Source organism: Schistosoma haematobium, chromosome ZW, assembly GCF_000699445.3.
Source record: "Schistosoma haematobium chromosome ZW, whole genome shotgun sequence".
Taxonomy (NCBI): domain Eukaryota; kingdom Metazoa; phylum Platyhelminthes; class Trematoda; order Strigeidida; family Schistosomatidae; genus Schistosoma; species Schistosoma haematobium.
The window spans coordinates 26562925-26586461 of NC_067195.1; the positions used below are offsets into that span (position 1 = coordinate 26562925).

Below are 23537 nucleotides of genomic sequence, written 5' to 3' on the forward strand. Positions count from 1 at the left end.
ATTGAAGTTCTAACAACTGTTATCTTCATCAAAAGAGAACACGTGTTATATAATCTAGTACTTCAGAATGTACCAATTCTCAGAAGGTACTAATTTCCGCATCATTTTCATATAGCATTCCAATCAAACAGTAGTGAAACGCTATTTTGTGGCCAGCAGATTTGATCCTGGTAAACTTACCATAATATGTGCTACGGTTATTCTAATCCTAAAATCTGGTGTATTTTTGATCCATGATTACTATGTTGTTATTTGGTTTAAATATCCTAGCTAGATACTTCGCTAGATTATGTCTCAGTGCGTTTATAAAATCAACCACTAGTGTTAATGGAATATTAGTCTTGTGAATTTTTAGTAGCCCACGAACATAAATATATGACTTAGTTTGTTTGGATGAAATAGATGATAAGATGTGGAGTCTAATGGTCGCTATGAGGAACAGCTCAAGAATGTTTAGAATGCGTTTCTATTCTTCTAACTGCAAAGTATTTCTTTAATCTCATTTAAACTAATAAATAAGAAAAATTATATGAAATTATTCATAGTGTTTACATAGTTGGAAAGATTTCATTACCGAAAAACGCTTTTGCCAGATTATTGTAGTACGCCACTCAGTTAATTCTGTTTTGTTTTGTAATTGTAAGATATGGCGTTTGAAAAAGAAAGGTACAGGCAGACTGATGATAGGAGATCACAGGGGTTTTTTGAAAGATACTTGTCAATATCTACATCACTAAATGTTTATGAAACTGGCGTTAGACTCAGAGTACTGAATAAAGTTGGTAAACTAGTTGGTTAAGTTTTGGGCACCTACCAAGTGAATTAGTTGTGACAGACTATGCATAGTCACAGCTTGAATCAATTCATAATTTTTGCTAGCATAAAGTTAGATTAAAATAGGTAAACTGAACAAAATCGAAGCACGACATCCGTCCACAAAGCCATTCGCTTTAGATAAAGCAGTGTTGGAAAATGAAATCTAATTTAGAGTCAAAATAAACTTATTCTGTTGCTCTGAATGGATTGAAGAAGGAGGAAGTTGAACTTCCTAAATCTTTTTTTGAGTCTCAAGTTCAGCATAATTCTCCACCTTCATTCGTTTTTTGAGTGGTGTTCCCTGTGTTTGATGTACCACAAATATTTACATCAATATTTTAATTCCGTTGCTTTTCAAAATGCAGCTTCACTTTCTGTGGGTTTATCTAAACTAATGTAACTCAAATCGATAATATACTTTTAACAGTTCCTTCATTATGTACGACTGTCTGATTTAAAATCGCTTGGTCCTTGTCATTTTATTCTACTCACTACGTCAACAAACACTAGCTGAGTAGGATGACCACAATAGTGATCATAACGTGACTTGATTATCCTTTTCTCTATAACACAAAATCTGAAATTGTAGAGAAAAAAATGTGTGTATTATTAAGTGTCGTTACGCGCATTTTCACACATTCGCGTACATGGACTTCATATTTTTATTCTATAGTTCTTCATAAACCAGTGTCAAGTTACTAAACCTAACATTTTATATCCCAAAACATGACTAGCACTAATGGGTTTTCAAAAATTATACCTTTTAACAAAACAAGCAGTTGAATTAATGAGAATGACTATGAGCGTATGGTCCCTTTCAGTTAATGTGAAGGCAAATCAAAATAAATTACTAGAATCCTTCAGTCTGTTCATGGATTGGATCCTGTCATACATTTATTTATCGTGTCGAGATACATTCAAGCACGAAGACTTTTTAGTTCTAGGAATATTTAGTTCTAACTTCAGCTTATATTAGCCCTAGAAATAACATTCAATAGAATATCTAATAGTCATGATTGTCTTCGTAACTATAGAATAGGTTAACATAAACTTCATTATTCACATAAACTGACTGTGTCAAGCTCACCAGTACTCTACCGTTTGGCCAAAATCCGAAATTTGAATCCTCCTCTTTAACCAGTTTTAATTATTTGCAATTCTCCGTAGTTTATTATTGCAAAATGGCTAGTTCGAATCGTATAACCTCTAAACAAATCATTCGTAAAAAGAATCGCGAAGAACATTTTTAACTTCATATCCAATATGGGAGGTGTGAATGTTTGTAGAAGACATATAATTTCTTTAGATTTCATGTCTTTAGTCATCAAATTACCGCTAGTCGAGATAATCGAGTTTATATGTAAGTAAATATCAGAAAAATAAATCAGCATTGAGTTCCTTGAGGAACTTATAAAGTATACTCTGAACGTTTATTTATCTTCATCAATATTCCTTGTAGGAATTGATGGAATAGATATGGGTTCGCTTTCAGGTTCAATTTTAACTGATTACCTCCTCAAAAATTAGGAAATGAACCCTTCAATGAGTTAATGGGCAAACTAGAACTATAATGTCGTCACACTGACGATACAATCATCATCGTAGATCAGAATAATAGTAAAGAAGATCTCTTAAGTCAGTTTGACAGTGTATACTCCTATCCGTTACAAAACAAAACTGATCAGATGTCTTACAAGCAGAAAAACAAATCTTCTCAGATGACACCATAACGAAAGAGTTGGAGTTCTCGGAAATCAACCTCCCGAAAGGCTTTTTGAAGAAGCTAAAGTATACAGGGAAAAAGAATTTGGAAATATGAACTGCTTGTAAGAAACCCCTTTAGTACAATTCATAGGAGATGTAGCTACCGATATCGTGTGACAGATTAGTGAGGATGTTTATTATTACCTCAGTCTTTTCTAGTAGATCAGTGATAACTAATTAAACAAAGTATAAGCTACCTGAGCCTGTCTATTCAATGTTCACCTACAAATTCAGTGACTTCTGAGGAGATAGCTATATGGGGAATACTGTCAGCCAACTTAACCATCAAGTGAGGAAACATATCCTAGCTTGTAAATAAATAGTATATATGTCATATCCCAATCAGTAGAAAAATTGAATTTTCTGACGTTTCGTGGCTTGGTGTAATGATACCTATATCCTAGCTTGATTTGTAGACGATCAGAAAAAAACAACATATAGCTCTACCTTGGTACACCTGGTTGACAGTGGTTCTATGATAAATAAAACCAAATTATTTCGACCGATTTACTTTATACCATTGTCGTTTCCCAACAGGGTTTGATTTCGTCTCCTTTAGATAGTAGAAGCTACAGGGAACTGAAACCTATAACCCTAGTTTGCGTACTTAGGAGAAATTCATGAGTCATTCCCCTTCTCTCGGTGGTTATGACTTAGCAAATGATTTTACTGAGTTTTTACATCCTGTATTTGACATTCTTTTCGTCTTTCCGTTTAATATTCTTTGATATCTAATTATTCACAGACTTCTTATTACGTGATTTTAATAAAGTCTTGCGAATATTATTTTAAAGTCTATTCGTCCAAGTTTGATCTACTTCCTATGTTGAACTATTGACTAAAACTATTATTATTATCACTACTAGTATACCTGTCTTCATAACATCCCTTTGTACTGTATACCTATTAGGTATATTCATACAATTTATTTCATTGTGATCGTTGCCTTACAAGTTATTTTGACTGGTTCGATATTTTCTTACATCTGTATAAACATTCAAATACAATAGAGTAAAGCTTGATGACGATCTAACGGAAAACAACGTTGATCGCATACATATTTCGTTTGAACTTCATATAGCAAAACGATAAAATGAACGAAAGGATGTAAAAAATTTTATTCGGTTAAAATAGAGGCGTGAAAAAGTACAACTTAATTTATTCTATTATGTTTTATTTATTTTAGCACCTTTCTGTACCCTGTGTCCTTGTCAGCAAGGTATATATCTACAACAAGCATGGTAATAAAAAACTACTAGTTTTTCTAGAGCTTATAAATTCTATGGCTAGAGATTTTCGGAGGGAAACCATTAACAATCTACTTGTTTCTCTAACTACTTTTGTACTTAGCAGAATGGTTCTCTGATTCCTTTATTATTATCCATTTTTCGAACACAGATCATTAATTAATATTCAAAACTTATTTATATCTTGAGGGATATTCTAAACAGAACAGTTGATATAATAGCTTACTGTCGATTAGGTTTGCTGAAGGAGTGTCGATATTGTGTAAGTTGCTTATTGATCGTTTGGAATGAAAATGGAACTGGATTATATGGAAATAATTATTTTTAGTTTCTGTTCTCTGAGGGAATAAATCTATAACGTCAAATATGTTTTATGCAAATTTGTGTTTTTTGCATCTCTGGTTACTTTATTAGTGCGTCGTTTTATGTAATCATATTTGAGAAAAATGTATTAGTTTCCATTTGGGCTGTTCATAGAAATTTGTCCAGTTCGAAGACAGTTCATAGTGCAGATATAAGCAGGAGGACCATTGTAAGCTACGATAAATTGTAGAGCTGTTTTGTTATAGTTTTGGAAGTCAACAATGCATACCCAGATCAAATATTGGGTTGAAACTGGAATAAAATCATGTAGCTACTGAGATAGTGTTCGATGAAAATGTCCATTAGTGAAAACTGATTCAGTTGCTATTTTGCAGCCGAATTCGGGTTTAAGAGGGTTGTTTATGTGTGAGATAGTGAGTGTAGAATATCGAGTAGGCATAAACCGAATCGGCTTAAATAGCTTAATATCCAGACTTGGTTCATAAAAGTCCTATGGCTGATACAAGCTTGTGATGCAAAAACAAAGAATTTTACATGTTCACATTAATTACACTTTATTATTTTATGTTTTTGGGTTTAATATGACACAGAAAATACTAATAAATACCCGATCTCTTAAGTAAATGAATTATCGCTTCAAACCATTTTAATCAATGCTCTTTTTCCAATGGATATCATAAATATGATTTAATTGTTTACAAACAGCCATAACAGGCTAACCAGTGCCTCGTATGTCATTCTCATAAAACGTTTTTATCTAATTACCTGAGTGCAGGCATCCTTTTGTATTTTGTAAACTGCTGGGCAGTTGATATTGAAAAATAAAAATATCAAGTTTCTTTATATGGGTGTAAAAACATTGAGCGTTTACTGTCTATTAATTAAACGTACCAATATTAATTGTCATTGGCAGCATTGGGGGAAAATTTATTCAAGATGTAGATGTCTAGGAACAATTACATTCAGTCATATGAACAGAAAAAGTTCTAAACGACTGTGATACTAAAATTAAGCGAATAAATTGTAAAAGCATTACTGAGAGTACTGTATTAATTTACTAGTGAAAGCCACTATAGATCATACATCGTCAATGATATTTCCGGACAAAAAGGTGTTTGTTCACTGTGGCGTGCTCGCGCACCATCTCGCGAAATGATCAAAGTTATATATGGGCACCATTGGATGCTTCGCGAGAGATCTAGATATTTGGCTTTAGCTCTCAAAACCTAGGGCTATGGGTTGATCCCCTATGGTGTCATGGATATGTACTACTGTAGAGTAACATACTAGGATGGGAGAGGTGTCCAGTGCCTATAAGTTTTCAGTGGTTGTCTAACTGAAGTCAGTTCTTGTTATGAATAATATTTTATAAGCTAAATCAAGTGCAGTTTAACTAGTTAGGACAAATGATTACAAGACCGTCAGAATAAAATGTTTTATAAGTGTACTATAGATCTAAATTTAAGTTAAGTGGTTAGAACATTGGACCTAGTGATGGTAAATTACTGAATGAACATTATCAATAAGGATATTTTATTTGTGAGTCATGAAGTTAAAAACACAATTGTAGTGTAGTTGATATAGGAAATCAAGCTGCTACCTACACTAACCAGTTTTCTTGTTTATAATCAATAAACTTGAATTTGAACATCAGTGTGACAAAAAACCCACCACAGTTGATTCATAATGTACTTCGTTCTAATCGGAATCACGACAATTTCTTAGCTCGAACCCAATATAATCGAACTGTTTCATTAATTTATTGTTACACAGGTATATATCATGTACCAAGAATAATTTCGTTTACTGAATCACCTTTCAGTTTGGGGTAGTGGAGATTGTTGGATTTTATGGAAATCATGAGTCGATTTAAGCTAGACAACTGTTGAAAACCTGGAAACACTGAACGGCCATTTAGTCTCAGTATGGGACTCCTCAACAGTGCGTAACCACGATCGATTGAAGTTAGAAATTAACACCGTTGAATTCCGGATCAGTGGTCTAGAGGTAAAGCGTTCGCACGCTAGACCGAAGGTCTTGGGTTCGACTACCGTGTGCGGACTCGTGGACGAGCACTGTTGAGGAGTCCCATACTAGGTCGAAACAGCTGTGTAGTGATTCCAGATTTTTAATAGTGGTCTAGATTACATTGACTTATGAATTCAACTATTAAAATACAACAATCTCCACGAACCTCCATCCAGAAATTAATATCACCGAAAAGAAAACATAAGTATCTCTTTCTAATCAGTCGTTAAATAATACTTGTCATAAAAGTCACCCGAACAGACAGAAGTAATGACAAAATAGTCATTTTCTCTTCTTTTTTTACCTTGAGATGTAATACTTTTAAAGAGTATAATATGTGCTTGAAAAGAAATGATATGCTTTATAAAGGAATTCACAGCAATAAAGCCAGTTATTATCACAGTTTCATAGAAACCGGAAAACATGAAGTCGAATGTGAACATTTTTAGATGAAGTATTATCAGTGACTCTCAAAATGTTTTCTGGAATTTCATAAACTCATCCTTACTCTTTATTTCTAATGCAGAACGTTTGAAGATAGCTTGAATACAATAAATTTTATCGAAATTCTACCTATATATATACATATACATCAAACTTCAATAATAAAAATCTGGCGCCGCTGAATAAAAACAAGTTTATACTTATAGAAAGACAAATGAACACAGTGCGAAAGCTAGGAATTTATGAATTAAAGGCGATTTGATGTTGTAGTGTGTGCATAAATTTTTTACTTTTCTGGTAAACGAATATTTGAACTGTTCGTCCACCAATAAGATCATCGACACAAGGTCACATAAAACATGCAACAGCGTGGTTGGATATAATTAGTTACATAACAAAGGAAAACTGGATAAAAATTGACTGGGCAGTCGCATTTGATTAAAATACGTAGCAACAAATTTTTATTCAGAAACTGTGACTGATATTCAAAACGTTTTAAGATGGATGAAAAAATTTTACTCGATCAATTTCGTCAAATGGATAAAGATGGAAATGGGACTCTGTCAAAAAGAGAAATAAGACATTGTATGAAGTTAAGTGGATTTAATGAAGCCTTTCTTACGGTAAGTTATTTCATTTCAGTGTCAACTCTTTCACATGTTTTATATACATAAGATGAATTAAATTTTTGATATATATTCACCTCAATAATGATTTTTCTCTTTGGAGAAATAAGTCAGTGTTGGACTCTTATATCGAAAAGTACTGTGTTAATTGTTGCTGTCTGGAATTTGTAAATACAATAGACTTTTTATGTCAACAAACTAAAATACTTCTATTTTAAGTGCTTTTCTTCTTTTCTGAATGCTAGATAAATGCATACAAAGTCTCCATATGAAGGCTTTATCTGAATTTTATCAGTTTAAAATATACAGTTAGCCAAAAGTAAGTCATTGCTTGAAACTGTATGTTTATTGGTCCCTATGATCATTATCTGATCCTGGTAACTCTGCATTCAGAAAAGGTGACCATGAAATATTCAAAGTAAGACTAGTTAGGTATACCAGACATTTGCTAAAGACTCTATTTGTCCGCACCATTCTTGAGTTAACATATAATCAATCAGCGCATATCAAATGAAATAATAAGTCATCACATGTGCTGTACAAGTTCTTAACAAATCAATTATTTCCATTATATTTAGTTTAAGAACATTTGAACTAGATACTAGTTGAATTTATAAGAATTTACGCAATAAGAAAACGTGCATTAATGTATGCTGAGAATATGGAGTTTATAAAGTCGAGGTGATTTTCTTAACTAAGTCCATTATTTATTGATATAAATGTTGATTCTGTCTAACAAGATAGGTTGGTATACATGCAATGTTCAAAGATTCATAAGTTATAAGAAAAGTTTATTCAGAGGGTTTACTTTCTTTACGCCCTTACAAACATAACCGACAATCGGGTCTGAAAGGAATTTATAAATAAAGTTCTGAAAATTTAAACTGGATGTTATACTTTGTTTAAACTCATCAAAATAATACAAATAGTCATTCAAGGAAAACTGAAATTCAAACAGTAGTACAAGTCACGGTTATAGCGTGTTGGTTTCCTGACTAAATTAACCCGCAGTCTTTTGATTTCGGGATAACCCTGACTAGGTACGATATAGGTTACCACTCATTGATCGATAAAACTCCACCTGTCGGTCCTACATAAGGTCAGCCAAATTCCGAAAGAGTTCAATCTTTTCGTCTCTTTAGCTGGGAAAGCAAGTAATTCAGGTTCCATTTTCTGTTAAAATATCAACTATCCCAAGCTTATAAGCATACCTTTCTAATAAGCATCAAAATACATAGAATAGTTTCAGATCTTCCGGATGACAGTTTGCAGTCGTTTAAGACAGGTATGTTATCTTTCCAGTCTTGTGTATCTCAAAGTAAGCACCTTATTTTCGAGTATTTGACCTATGAACCAAAATGTTTACTAACAGTTACCGAGTTAAAAATCATTGCTGTTTATGATGTAACCACATTCTGAGTTGTGAGGCTTGATGAAACTAAGCTATACGTCACAGTAAATTATATAATATCATCACTAATCGTAATCATTCTGGAAATTCCTAATGTGGAAAATGGCGGTGAAATCTCCCCTATGATATCTAATCACATATTGTGAGTTAACACTAAACCTAAAACTAAGGTCAATGAGTCTGTTTAATTGAAGCAGTACACACTCGTTCAAATAAAATTTGAGTATTGTTATCAGTTAAACCTTGCATTCTAGATCTATACTGAAAGGAAGTAACTCAATGGTACTAGTTAGAAGTTCTCTTGTAAGATGAAACTACTGATTCAGTGTCGAGTTAAAACATCAGTCATTGAAGATAAATAACGTGATAGATAATTCCACGAAAATATAGGCGAGTATATATACTATATCTATCAGTGGAACCTACAACGCTCGTTTTGTCCTGTTTGGGGCTCGTATGTTGGATGTATTAGGATACTACTGTTGATTTCCATGCTCAAACTCGAATTTACTACTTCAAAGTTCAATTCATTGTCCAATAGGTCACTGAGTTTAAGTAGCTTTAATGTGTTCGACAGAATGGTGTTTACATTTTTTCATAAGGTTTTGTGTTATATTTTTATTGACGTTCAGGACTGAATTTTCATCAGTTCTTTGATATATGTTCACCCTGTGTGGATTGCTTTGATAACTCTGGTATCCCATCAGTTGCGGATAAATCTTTCGCCATTATTCAAAACTTTCTATGATTAAGCACGATATCCTGAAAATTTATACTTGAACTGAACATATAATTTGAATAAAACTTTTATTATTATCATTATCATTATTGTTTAAGAACGTTTATAATATATGAACTGAAGAATTATTAAAATTTGGTCCTGAATATCAATGAAGTGATAATACAAACCTTAACAAATATATTGAGACTAATGTCATTTTTATGGATATTTTGAGTTAACCCAACTTTTATTAAAGTAACTTCATCCTTGTTTCCGTTCTTTGTTTTTGAAAAAAAAACAACATACACAACAGGAATTTATCAAAACATTCGATTTAGATGGAGATGGTGAAATAACTTTAGAAGAATATGAAAAAGTACTAAATATTGTTCCAAAAGAAGAAAAGGAGTAGGTACTTAGTATCAAGGGGATATATTATTTGTGCCATGTTTATTTTTTTCATTATATTTTAGTGTTTTTTTTGTACTCTTGAAAGTCAGAAACTTTTATGTGAATTAAAAATTATAATTAGACCAATAAGCAAAGTGATAATACCTGTCGATAACATAAACATTGACTAAACGTTAGTCGAATCGAGGCTTAGGCATTAAAATATACATTGGGAACGAGATTTTATTTTGTGATTTCACATAAATTGTTCATAACATGTAGTTTGTGTATCTCAGGTTAGTCAAGTAAGATCGGCTGTATATGCTTGACTTTTCTGATAGTTATAATAGACTAAATAAAAACCGTCTATTTAAGTGGTTTGTGAACATTAATTTAATTTTAAAGTAGTTATTATCATGGACTGACATCATAGTTTCAAAACAACTGTTTAATAGTTCCTAGTTCTAACTGATTATTCAATTGTTACCTGTCAGTGATGAACCTACTTCTAAATATTAATTACTTCGTTTTATAATACAAAACGAATTGCAAGTGTGAAAGTTACAGGAGAATTCAAATAAGTATTAGGTTTTGTCCCATTATATTGTCCATGAAGTTTAGTATTTTTTTCCTTACAGGGCAGCTGTTTGGCGTAGCGTATTTAACGACATGGATAAAGATCATTCTGGGAAAATATGTGTTTCTGAAGTAGTAAGTTTTTTGAGTGAAATGGGCTATGATATACAAACAACTGAACTCAATGAGTGGATGAATAGGAATAAAATTAACAAAGATGTTGGGATGGATTATCAACAGTTTTTAAATTTCATGCGTCGTAATTAAATTTACTTGTTAAAAGTGTTTGGCAAATTATTGACTTATTATTTCACTCACTATCGTGTTTTGAAATCGCCGAATCACTCAAAGTCCATCTATCTTAGTGAAAATCTAATGACTATGTAGTTAATTTCGGTTACTTTTTGGTATTATGAATGTATATAAATACTCATAAATACAATATACATCTTTATATGACTTTTTTACTTATCAAACGATGATGAAATTAACCCATGAATGAAGAAGAAGTTAAACTCGAGGTACATAGACTTTCCAAAAATATAAGTGCGGAAACTTTGAGATTATAATTAAGTTGCATGACAGATTCAGATTTATCATATTTATTAGGGTCAATTAAAATTCAGATAATGATAATGAATTTATGAAATTCAGTAATATGAGAATATTTTGAGAAAAATGACACACTTGAACAGTGATAATTGAAAATATTATTCCTAATAGGGTGGTATTCAGTCATTACTACTAACAGATTCACAGTGACTTTATAACGCATTGTCAAGGGGTAAAAATGTTTTGGTTTGATTGGAAGAGAATGATTTGGAACTGGTTTTACATTTATGGTCTGAAGTATAATGTTTGTCCTCAAATTCAACATTGTTAATTGCGATATTCATATAATTCAATAATGATGAGTAACAATTAAATTAGGAAATCTAAAAATGTTTGTGCCCTTATCCTGATTTAGAAACAAACTCTTCTACATGGATTACCCTATATTTAAGAAACTTTTGTGTTACATTTCAACAGTTATTAAATGTATTGCAAATATTGAGAATTGGAACAATTAATTATGTTGAGAAACTCAGATCAATTGTCTTACAGCAGTAAATGAAATTCACCTTTAGTGATTTTATACTCTCTTATAATTCGTTTTCTTCCCCTTTTCTCAGATTATATAATTCGCACCATGTGATACACAGTTCCACATTGAAACAATATGGAAAATGGAGAGTTTTTTCCAGTTGGTTTAGAACTTCGAAAACATTTAACAGATGTATGACTGAATCGCTTTCAACCCTCTCCAATCAACTTCAAGTTATGCCTTTGAAAATTATCCTTGATACGTACATAAAAATATTTGGGACATTTTTGTTATAGACAAAACAATGATCAAGAATATAGTTTTCGATCTACTGAAATCAAACATTTTATCGTCATCATAGCCAGTTATTTTTTACACAGATGTATTAAAACGTTTTAAGCCATATCTAAGTTTTGTTCAGTGTAAATTCTTCATAACCCAAGCCTAATTAAAACCATAGACAAATGCAGATTTATTCATGGTAAATAAAACAATAACTTAGTAAGTATTATGAGTTGCATTATTTTTATTATACTAATAAAAAGTTTATCACCTAGTTGACTAAATTAAAGAAACGCGGTTATTAAAGTGAAAACTTTGATGAACTTCTGATGTTCTTAAACTTTGAAAACGTTAAGTCAGAAAACTGGTGTGTATTGTAACTAACTTAATTTGATAGCTATATTGTAAGAAAACCTTAGGTTTCATTTCGAATGTAATCCAAAACATTACTTACCATGAGTAAAACTTTCGCAAAGAGGATATCTAAAACTTGCCCATTTAACAGAATGGTGTTTCAAAATAAAAAAGCTTCGAGTTGTGCTTCAAGATACTTACTTGCGTTTCTCAACAGGTACTGTCTGACACTAGATTTTCAGCGATACTTAGTAGATTTTAGGTACGATGGTTATCATTCGTTTTTCTTGCAATAACTTTTTATCTAATAGGTTTAGAATTATGAAGGGGCTTTAAATCACCATATTTCTTTGTAAATAATGCTACTTTTGTTTTTCCAATTTATTTGATTTCGCATAAGGAAGTTATAAAGGTAATGATACATCCATTAATTAATAATCAATGACAAATGAGAATATATCCTTTTTTCGAAAATTATTGATTTACTTGGGAGATCGGTCTTAATTTCATCTGCAAAATGAGGTGTACAGAGATATTTTTGAACCCTTTAACAGGTAAATTCATTAAAATATATACTATTCCTTCTCAGATTCTAAATATGGTTTATAGGTTCACCTTCATTAAGCTAAAATAGCCAACACAATCTTAATGTCAGAGTAACTGTTTTGTAAATTTTTGATGCTTGAATTCAGTGACCACTTACCGTAGCACAGAATATACATTATCATTCATTCTTTTATGTCACTAAAACTGAGCCACAACATTTTAAGATTATTAACTGCCTATTTCACATGGTCCAAAGCATCCATAGTTAGAGATCACAGGGGATTCACTCGTGCTCTTCTTTAGGTACTAAGATATTTATTTATTTATTTGAACACATATATATTGGTACAGGAGTGCGTCAAATATATATGCGCCACACAAAACAATGAGAATTTAGGAAGGAGAAAAAGAAAAAAGTGGGGAGCGTAAAAAGAAGATATAAAAAATAATAATAACGAAGAGCTTGGTGTAAGGTAGTGTAATAATAATAGTAATAGTAGGGGAACAGAAGGGTACAATCAAAAGAAATCTTTCAGTTAAGGAAGATACAACCACTTTTTATGAAGAAAGTAAAAGAAGGTCACAGCATGATCGCCACTGGCTTCTATTCTGAGCCATATCTGATAACGTCTCTAGCCACTGTGTTGTACCATCTCTCAGACCCCAACCAGGGAGTCGTAAAGGACCGACAGAAGCCAGTCCTTTGCAGCTTTCTTTCATACCACGACACCATGTCATGCACTGACCACCTCTCCGCTTCTTCCAACCAGTCCCAGAGTCGGCAAATAATGCACGACGTGGAATTCTTTGGGACGACATTCGTAGAACATGTCCAAGCCAACGAAGTCGATGTTTCAAGATGGTGACACCAATTGAATTATCATCTCTGCACCCGAACACACGATGCCGAACCTCTCCATTACCAACATGGTATTGCCACTTGATGTCAGCAATCCTTCGGAGACAGCGATGATCGAACACAGAGAGTCGTCTAACGTCCTCAACTCGGAGAGGTCAGGTTTCACAAGCATAGAGAAAAACTGCTCTCACCGACGCGTTGTAGATTCGACCTTTTACACCCAGACTAACGTGACAAAGGCGCGAAAGATGGCCCAGATTGGCATAAGCCGCTCTGGCTTTCACTATACATGCATTAATCTCATCACTCACACCTCCACCAGCACTTATGCAGCTACCCAGATACACGAACTTCTCGACTACGTCTATCTGCTCACCATCCAGGGTGAGTACAGGATTAGGATCCTGCCAGTCTTGTAGAAGTACTTTTCACTTCGAAGGTGCAAAGCACATACCATACCTAGGGACACTGATTGCCAACTGATTAAGTGCGGATTGCATGCCTTGGGCATTATCGCATAGTAAGACAATATCGTCCGCATACTCAAGGTCGAGAAGTCTTTCTCCAGGTAACAGATCCACACCACCATTACTTACATTCATCAGAGCTGTTTCCAGAATGTCATCGATGGCAAAGTTGAAGAGAAATGGTGAGATTGGGCAACCCTGCCTAACCCCACTGCTCGAATGGAACAATGGAGAGAGGTGGTTGTATGCCCTCACTCTGCCTGAGGTGTTTTTATATAGGGCTTTTAGGATGTTAATAAACTTCTCAGGCACACCCTTCTTCAATAGACAATCCCAGAGAACAGTCCTGTCCAACGAATCGAAGGCAGCTCTGATGTCAAGAAACACTACGATTGTTGGCCTTTGAAAAGTATGGCGGTGTTCTAACATTTGGCGGAGGGTGAAGATATGATCAATACATCCTCGACCAGAACGAAACCCAGCTTGCTCCTCGCGAGTCAATCTTTCTTGTGTTTTGAACAACCTATGAAGTATGACGGAAGCCAATAGCTTGGACGCAATCGGAAGTAGACTTATCCCCCGATAGTTGATACAGGAACGACGTGAACCCTTTTTAAAGATAGGGACAACTATCGACTCATTCCATGGCGTTGATACACTCTCTAACTCCCAAACATTTGTAAAAAACGTCGTCAATTCCTTAGTCAGAAAGTCACCACCATCTTTAAAAAGAGCCGGAGGTAAGTCATCTGGGCCAGGTGATTTGTAACGCTCCAAGAGTTGGAGTTCCTTGCGGACTTCCTCCTCGTTCGGTGGATCAGTCGTCACCGGCTAGGAGGGCAGGACAGTCTGACCAATGTTGCCGGAGCAGCAGGCCAGTTGAACTGCCCTTCGAGAAATTCTGCCCATCGTCCAAGATGTCGATGGATGTTAGTGATTCGCATCCCATCATCCTCGCAGATTGTTTCACTCACACCAGACTTCTTGCTGCCAGTGGCTCGGATGAGTTGGAAGAGCTTCCGGTCATTACCAGATGCAGCTGCTGCTTCCAGCTCATTAGCACGCTTCGACCACCAGGCTTCTCGGTCCTTACGGAAGCTTTGCCCAATTTCCTTACGTAACATCCTTCGTTTATGGTCAAACTCACGGTCAGCCGGAGTAGACCGACGGGCTTCAATGAGTTGTAAGGAGCCTGAAGAAACCCAGTGCTTATAAGCGGAACGTTTCGCGTACCCACAACTGACTGTACCCGCCATTTTCATGGCGTCATGCAATTGCAACCAATGCTCATCTATACTTTTCGGTGGAGTGGTAGCTAGCCTAGAGACTAGCTCGATTCGATACTTACTTGCAACAGAAGTTGCAACCAGCTTGCTAATATCAATCTGTTGATGGCGGTCACTTCGTTGTCCACTGAAAATTAAGGCAAGATTGGCGCAGACCAAGGCATGGTCAGAGTCCAGATAGGTACTCCACAAGGAGCGGCAGTCTTGTACACAACCACGCCAGCGGTAGCTGATCGCGATGTGATCAATCTGAGTCCAGGCTTGAGATGCAGAGGGAGGACGCCAGGTGGCACATCGGCGATGACTGTGCCGAAAGTTAGTGCTAGCCAGAAACAGGTTGTGGTCTGTGCAAAGTTGCAGTAGACGGTTCCCGTTATCTGACCTGCGACCAACGAGTCCCCATCGGCCACGTAAACGATTCTCTTCTGTGCCTAGACGCCCGACCTGAGCATTCAAGTCTCCGGCTTGTACTACAATATCTGTCGAACGCACTTTCTGGAGAAGAACAGATAACTGGTGGTAAAACTCATCCTTGATTGCATCCGGGCTGCAATCTGTCGGAGCATAGGCGGAGATGACGAAAAGACATCGTTTCTCATGCCGATTTCTTCTCACTTTGATGGACAACAAACACCAATATTAAGACTTTCCAAAGACATAGCCAGCCCTATCTGTTGTCCGACCTGCATAAATGTGTGAACGTTGAAGGCAGCCAGTTTGAATGGTGCACGTGGTTTCAGAAAAACTGCTTCAGTACTCATATTCGGTGGTAACATACAATTTTCAACCGGACAGTGACTCGAGAATGTTTAGATAGAGTCGAATTTCCACTATAGACGAGCTGCTGTATAAGTCGGAAAAAAATAAGTATAGGCAGAGTAGGAATAAAAGAGGGTGAATAATGACGTAGTAAATAATAATAATAATAATAATAATAATAATAATAATAATAATAATAATTGAATCATTTGAATGTTCGTCGAAGCAAGAGAATTAGTTTCCATGATCATAGACAGTTCAGTTCATTAATTGCGTGTGGGCTGCGATACTGCCCGGGTGCCCAGACCGAAGCAGGTGGTTATCTTAGGGGGCCACACCCCGAGCCTTTGACCTAAAGGTCTAACCCACAAGGCAGTGGAGCATCGTAAGGAGATGCAGTCCCATGGTAGCCGGTGACCAACGATTGGTTCATACGTCATTTGTTCCCGCAGGATACTGGAGCCCATGTGCACCATTGGTTTGGGATCGGGTTAAAGCGCCTGACATTCGCTTTTCGTCCTCTCATTTTCGTAAACAAGACCCCCGCCACGAGATGGAGATGAGTAGGACTTCCCTGGCAGAGGCTGTATATGCACGGCTGTGTGAGAGTATTTCGAGAGGGAGGACGAACCCACCCCGCTCTCGGCCATACCAGGGCATTTGGGGGCGTACTAAGATATAACCAATAAAAACCTTGAAAAAGATAATATCCTCACAGTTGCCGATATGATACCATCTAGCCTAACTGATTTGTACTATTGGATACTATGTAACGCAGCAACTAGGCAGAAGCATTATAAGCGAGCCCAAAGTATGAGTGCTGGTTTGTATGAAAAAGGTCAACCAAAAATATTCTTAATGATACAGGGATTCTAAAGATTTTTTCACAATGATGATTTAACCTTTACTTGTCCAGTCATGAGTTTTATAAAAAAATCAATGTGATCATAAAATCATTTTGTTAAGCTTGTAATTTGCTAAAAGCCGATAAACAATCTACACTACAACATTCCATCAAAAACACGTAAGTCAGTTTTCAGTGGTTAGCTGAGGTTTCTCGAGAGAATCGTCAGTAACTTGATTTATTGAGATAAACTGCATTAATAAATGACCTACCAACAGATTTCTTTACACATGAACCTAAAGTTTGTTGGCTATGCTAAGGAACCATAACATTCAATTAAAAAATCATTTAAAACTTGTTTTCAGTCGGAGTCGCGTTGATCTGACTCTAAATGACAATTTTTTGTTTCAAAATTTTGAATAAATTACAATTTTGTTTGCTGTTTGAATTCTACTTTTCTGTGACTTTAAATTACTTCTTAGAAGCAAAGTAACCAATTTGAATTTTGTTCTAAACTATACCAAAATTTCTCGTCACCGTGCACTTTGTGATACGTACCAGTTTATTATTCATTGAACTACAAGGGGTCAAGAAGACAGTTCATTTAAAATGTTTTTTAAAATGCTAATTAACTAATGACAGGGTTAGTGAATTTATGTAAATTCATTTAAATCCATTTTCATATTGTGTATGCATCATACTACCTTTTAATATTCATTAGTTTATGCGATTGTACTGCCGCTGCAATGTACTGATACACTCAAGCGTTTACATGTATCCCTGGCATGCAATTTGTATTATCATTATAATCCTGAACATGCAGTAAATTTAGTTTTAAAAAAATTTGCTTTCAACTCCTTAATAGGGTGGAGTTGTAGTTTTGCTAAATTTTACTGTTAACATTTTTGGATTTAATATTGAAAGTTAACTCTGTAATAGGATATCGAGTTTGCAAACATCTCGTTTTCTTTTTAAGAAAAGCTAACTCTTTTGGAATACCGACTATTGATTTTGATTGAGTGAAACAGAATATCTGTCAAAAGAAGTTCAGTTCTAGGTACTACTGTTAGCTTTTATATTGGTTTATTTAGTTTAGGAAATCGTTCATAATATACCGCCACATTTTATTTGACTGAAATTAGTGTTATTAAAGTTACTTAATTACTTACGACTCTTAATCCTCGTGAAGGAGCATATGCCGCCCACCAGCATTCTCCATCAAACCCTGTCCTGGGGAATCCTTTCCAGCTCTTTCCAGTTGTCATTCATCCTTTTCATATCTGCTTCTATTTCCCGACGTAATGTGTTCTTTGACCTTCCTCTTTTCTGCTTCCCTTCAATATTCCAAGTTAGGGCTTGCCTCTTGATGCAGTTTGATGGTTTGCGTAATGTATTTCCTATCCATTTCCATTGTCTTTTCCTAATTTCTTCTTCAGCTAGAAGCTGGTTTGTTCTCTCCCACAGAAGGCTGTTGCTGATGGTATCCGGCCAATGGATGTTGAGTATCTTGCGTAGACAGCTATTTATAAATACTTGTACCTTCCTGATGGTGGTTGTTGTAGTTCTCCAAGTTTCAGATACGTACAGTAGAACTGCCTTGACGTTCGTTTTGAAGATTCTCACTTTGATATTAAAGTAATAACTTATATTCATAATATTCAAACACTGGATTATTCTTCATATGTGATATACGGAAAAAATCTACCACCATCATCATGATTATTAGTCTTTAATGAATATTTTAAACAATAATTTTATTCTTAACTTTCTGAAAAAAATTAAATCTTGATTAATGGCCAATTTCCCGTCATTAATAATAACTATACGTTTATTGAACTTGTTTTATCACATAGGTTGAATAAGTGAATTAAATTATTTTGATAGACTTTACTGTTTACTGATAACTTGAAATAGAGTAAAATTCGATGGCATTGAAATGTAAATCGGTGGTCACCAGATTGTTAACTTAGAATTGAAATGCATACAATACAATAGTCAATTGCTTAGAATTCTCTGATGTAAAAACTGATTAAAACGTATATCAACATTACTAACAAACGTTTCATAATTTTTGTTATTACACTTTCGTGAGTATGTATTTGATAAATACTGGGTACACGTAACAGGTATTTATTTGAAACAACGTAACATAGCTGAATCTATATGAAAGTGTAGGCACGAAATTCATTTCATCATTCTTCCTAATAATAAATATTTTGATATGTAAATGCAACCTTTTAAGTTTAATTGAAGATAAAATTCATAAAGTCGTTCAAAATTCGTTGTAAGAATGAGTATTCCGTTATGGCGTTTTAGTGAATATTGTAATTGAATCATAATGTCTGCGTATTTTATTCTTTGTGAAATCGTTCACACCAGACTGATGTACCATCTTCACTTATTTAATTTTTAAGCCATTTGTTTTTACACTTTGAACCACTGAGATACAAGTTCTTCGTGATCTGCAACGGTTAATTAACTTTGCAGACATGTTTACTGTTATTAACCGTTTCATGACCAAATGTAACCATTTTTAAGTCAGCTAGATCTACTAATTAAGGAAGGCAGTACTATATCGTATGATAAATTTGTCCAAACAATTGATCCGGTAATTTAAAATGATGTCAGGAATGGATCAATCGTCAAACAGATCCAGAGTAACTGTTGTCTGAAATGCATTGTTTCTATGGTATAAATATTGACTCAAGCAATATATGAGCTATTAAAATAGATAAAAGAAATCAACAACACTCTCACATTGAATACTTTGATCATTACACGCCATTTACAATTAGATTAACTTTTCGATGGTCTCAAGAGTAGTATGAATATTTATTTATACCAGTGGTGTTTGATAAATAAAATTAATATCATCTGCAATTCTTTCTTTAGACATCGCGCATATTCATACAAAAGCACGTTTTGGTTATTTTAGGCAGTTTATAATGGTGGATGTACATATTCGTAAAATCGAGTTAATACTGAAAATTTAGTTTCCTCCTATTTTTGTACAAATAATGGTCGGTAACGTTATCTGCGATTTGAGTTGAGCAAATGAATATTGACTTGGAATACTTGCCGTAGTTTTGGTGAATTACGATGTTGAATCAAACGTCTATGGTCGCAAGTCACTTTCGATACAACGATAATCAATGTTTAAAACTCAACTTATAACAAATAAGCACTGCTGTAACTACCATGAACGTTGCACAGATTATTTAAGCGAGTAAGTATAATAATGGCCTGGTACCAGATTTATGAAGAGCTTAAAATTGTCCTCTTGGTTATGATACATAATATTAATTACCTAACGTGTTTAGCACGCCTATCACTGATTGGAGGGGATGGTGTGCTGTCTTAAATGGGTATCTAGTGATATTTCGGAACTCTGTGTTCGTTCACAGTGAGACAGAAATCAGCAGGGCGAACGTGCAGCATATTTCGGTGAAATACAGTATAGTGATCTGTATGCGCGATCTATTTTAGAAAATGTTATACCCAGGATTATACAACTTGTCGAAGTTAGGTAGTAGAGAATTAATTCACTGTCTGTCGCACCAGACCAACTGGAATTTGATAGCTTTAGCGCTGTATTTTATGGGAGCGTTTTATACAGAGACCTGGGACTATGTTGCTTAAATAATTTAAACTCAATACTGTATCCGTCATAACCCATCGACAAGTTTGAGCAAATTGAAATTAAAACACCTAAATTCATCAAATAAATGCTTCTTGTAAACTTCAGGAAGATGTTTTGCATACATTTTTGGTAAAATTTGTTAACAGTGATCCTTTTGTTTATGACCCACAAATAATTGAGCTTCGGCAAAAAGCAGTATGAATCAATCATGACCGATGAACCGACATATTATTGCTTCTGTTTACATTCGACTAATGAACTCTAGATTTCAGGCATAATTTAGAATGTAAGTATACCAGACGTTGACATTTGAAAAAAATACCTTTATGATCTTCAGTAAATAGGGGATAGCACGACAGAGTGACTTAAATGAAATTGAACACTTTTGTCGGTTACTGAAATAATATTGCGCTTAAATCAGTAAAGTACCTTAGTTGTGAAAAAGTTTTCAGTCTGTAATTGTAACCCCATCATTACACATAGAAGTTCGTCTGCATGATTCAAGATACAGTTTTACAACTATGCACTATGAATCGTATGGCGATTTCGCACAAATAAAACTATGTTATAAAATATGAGTAAGTTAAGTTAAATGCGATGACGTAAACATTCATAACGTTGTGGTTATTAAATCTGATTTTTTCAAATAGCAGTTATATCCTGAAAGTCGCTTGCCAGTAATCTCAGATGTTTTATGCTTCGTGAAATAGATGAAATCCAAGATATTACTGCTCAACAGTCTTAGTTTTTTTTACAAACTTAGCTGTGTTTCTATAAAACCCACATTTTATTCAGATCATCTTATCAGTTGGCACTTCATCTCTCTTCAGGAATATACATTCGTTGTTACTGATCCATAACTTTCTGGTTTCATAAACGTCATCTGAATTTATTTCGTATCACTAGGTTGTTACGTCACGTTTCTTAGTGAGGTAGGCTTTTCATGTGCTTAATCTCCCCCCGAATCATTTTGTTAAACTTTCAGAGTAAATCCCGAAAATGGTTACACGCAATTAATGGAGATTACGAGTATTACTTAACAAAATTACTAATATACAATATTCACAAAATATTTAAGAAGCTTTTCTGCATTAACAGCCCCAACTTTCTATTTAAGGCAATGAAGTTGCCAGTGAATTATGCTTGTTTATCAACAACGTAAACTAATAACAACTGTGAGCATCTTGAAAATGCAGTCACTAACAACAACGTGTTGAGTTTGCATGAAAGTTACTTTAAAGTAATACATTGCATTAAACCGTTATTGTATACGATAACAACATTTTACTTCGAAAAAAAAACTTACCAAAATGTGACTTAACAAAACTTGAATTGATAACTTTGCATCTGGTTATGACATTTCTTTTCGTGTATATGATGAATCAAGAACTCAGACCATCTGTTGCATTTTATTTACATAGTTAAATATATAACTAATAGAATTGAACTATTAGCCATATGAACTAGCATATGGCTTACTTTTGAGGAAATTGATTACTAATAAAGATATAACTCTAGACTAAGATAGAGTTGAATAATTTCATCGATGAATAGTGTCTATCTATTTTGATATTTCTATATTTTTTTCACAATAGATTTTATTCTTCAGTCAAATAGGTTCAAAAGATATACAAAATGGACGTGTCTAACAGATGAATGTAAATTTAGTTCTCTTGATAATTAATATGCATAGCAATAGATATTTCTAAAATTCCGCTATTAAACACTGAGAAGCCTCAGAATCAATGTGAATTATGAATGATCTAAATTCTTTTTTATTCAAAGTTTTATACTGCGAAACTTGAACGTACCAGCTTTCCTAACGAAAACAAATGCTTTAGTTACGATTGCATGACAAATAGTGAAGAAACAAACTTTAAAAACCTTACTGATGTACACTTCTATGATGAATACGCTACTCTCTATTCCAATCGATACTCCATAGACTATGTAAACTTTTCATTCAATACAACCTTAAAATTATGTCGATTTTATAAAACGGACATCAAATGTGGATAATCACTTCCAAATTCTGAAAAATGTTAAAAAGTTATAGCTCAGAAAATATAAAAAGATCAGTTTCGATACAGAATGATCCCATATTCAAATCTGAATAATGACAGGGATTTAATTGTAAAAAAAACAATCTAAAAAGTATTTCACAAACAACAAATTTTGGTTAATGAAGTAACTAACGGCATTAAAGTTATTAAGAACGATTTCAATAATTTCCGAAAAACTCCGACCCATCCTTAAATCGTTAATGTGGACCGCTTTGTCGAGAATCACAAAGACACATTTAGTATTTTTTACTAATGAAAATAATACACCATTTAAAACAACTTAGGCAACATTGTTGAATGACAGATCATTTTGATACAATTGAAGTTAGACATTAAACTGGTGATAAATTTCTTCAAAATAAATCAACTTTGGTTAAACTAATATTTTTGTTTTTTGATTTTATTGAGTTCCACCGAATCACCATTTCGGTATAATGTTTCAAATTCGTTCCATGGTTACATGGCAACAGTAATTATAGCTATGATAATATACTACAACTGAATTCTATATCAGTTCATTAGTAAGTGCTTTTTGAAAGTTGGCAAAATTATGTAAACGTCCATAATAAATATATTTTTTCTTATATCTCAATGAGTAGAAAAATCGTATTTCTGATGTTTCGTGACTTAATGTTTTCTTTTTAAATTTAAATTTATGTTAATCTAATGTCGGTTATTTATTTATTCTAAAGAAGTGGTTTACATGAAGTCACGAAAGTCAGAAATACAATTTTTCTACCCATTTGAGGTATAAGAAAAATATATTTACTAATAACTTTCTACTCAATTTACTTTAAACTATCAAATCCAACCTTGGTTGTATACCATCGTAACAATTTCCAGATATTTTGATTTTTACAAAGAGCTAAAACCTATAAATCAATAGATAAGTCGACTAGGTGGTGATTTAGTATTACTGATATCAATTGTTTCATAACTGACTGATAAATTGTAATACATCATACGTCCCAATCGCAATCCATAGATAATAAAACACTGGTGTATA

At 34.0% G+C, this 23537-nt stretch overlaps 1 protein-coding gene across 2 annotated transcripts; it reads left to right on the forward strand.

Moving 5' to 3' along the window:
- Nucleotides 1–6526: 6526 nt before the first annotated feature.
- Nucleotides 6527–22899, forward strand: MS3_00003135 (uncharacterized protein). 2 transcript variants are annotated; one of them, XM_051210853.1, is made up of 7 exons: nucleotides 6527–7246; nucleotides 9695–9789; nucleotides 10410–10482; nucleotides 11520–11932; nucleotides 17311–17471; nucleotides 19764–20054; nucleotides 22064–22899. In XM_051210853.1, the coding sequence occupies exons 1-4, from the start codon at nucleotides 7124–7126 to the stop codon at nucleotides 11526–11528; spliced, it is 300 nt and encodes a 99-aa protein (XP_051070868.1). In that variant the 5' UTR covers nucleotides 6527–7123; the 3' UTR covers nucleotides 11529–11932; nucleotides 17311–17471; nucleotides 19764–20054; nucleotides 22064–22899. The 2 variants fall into 2 exon arrangements, with proteins under 2 accessions (XP_051070868.1, XP_035586497.1); XM_035729396.2 differs by lacking the exons at nucleotides 10410–10482; nucleotides 17311–17471.
- The last annotated feature ends 638 nt before the right edge of the window (nucleotides 22900–23537 follow it).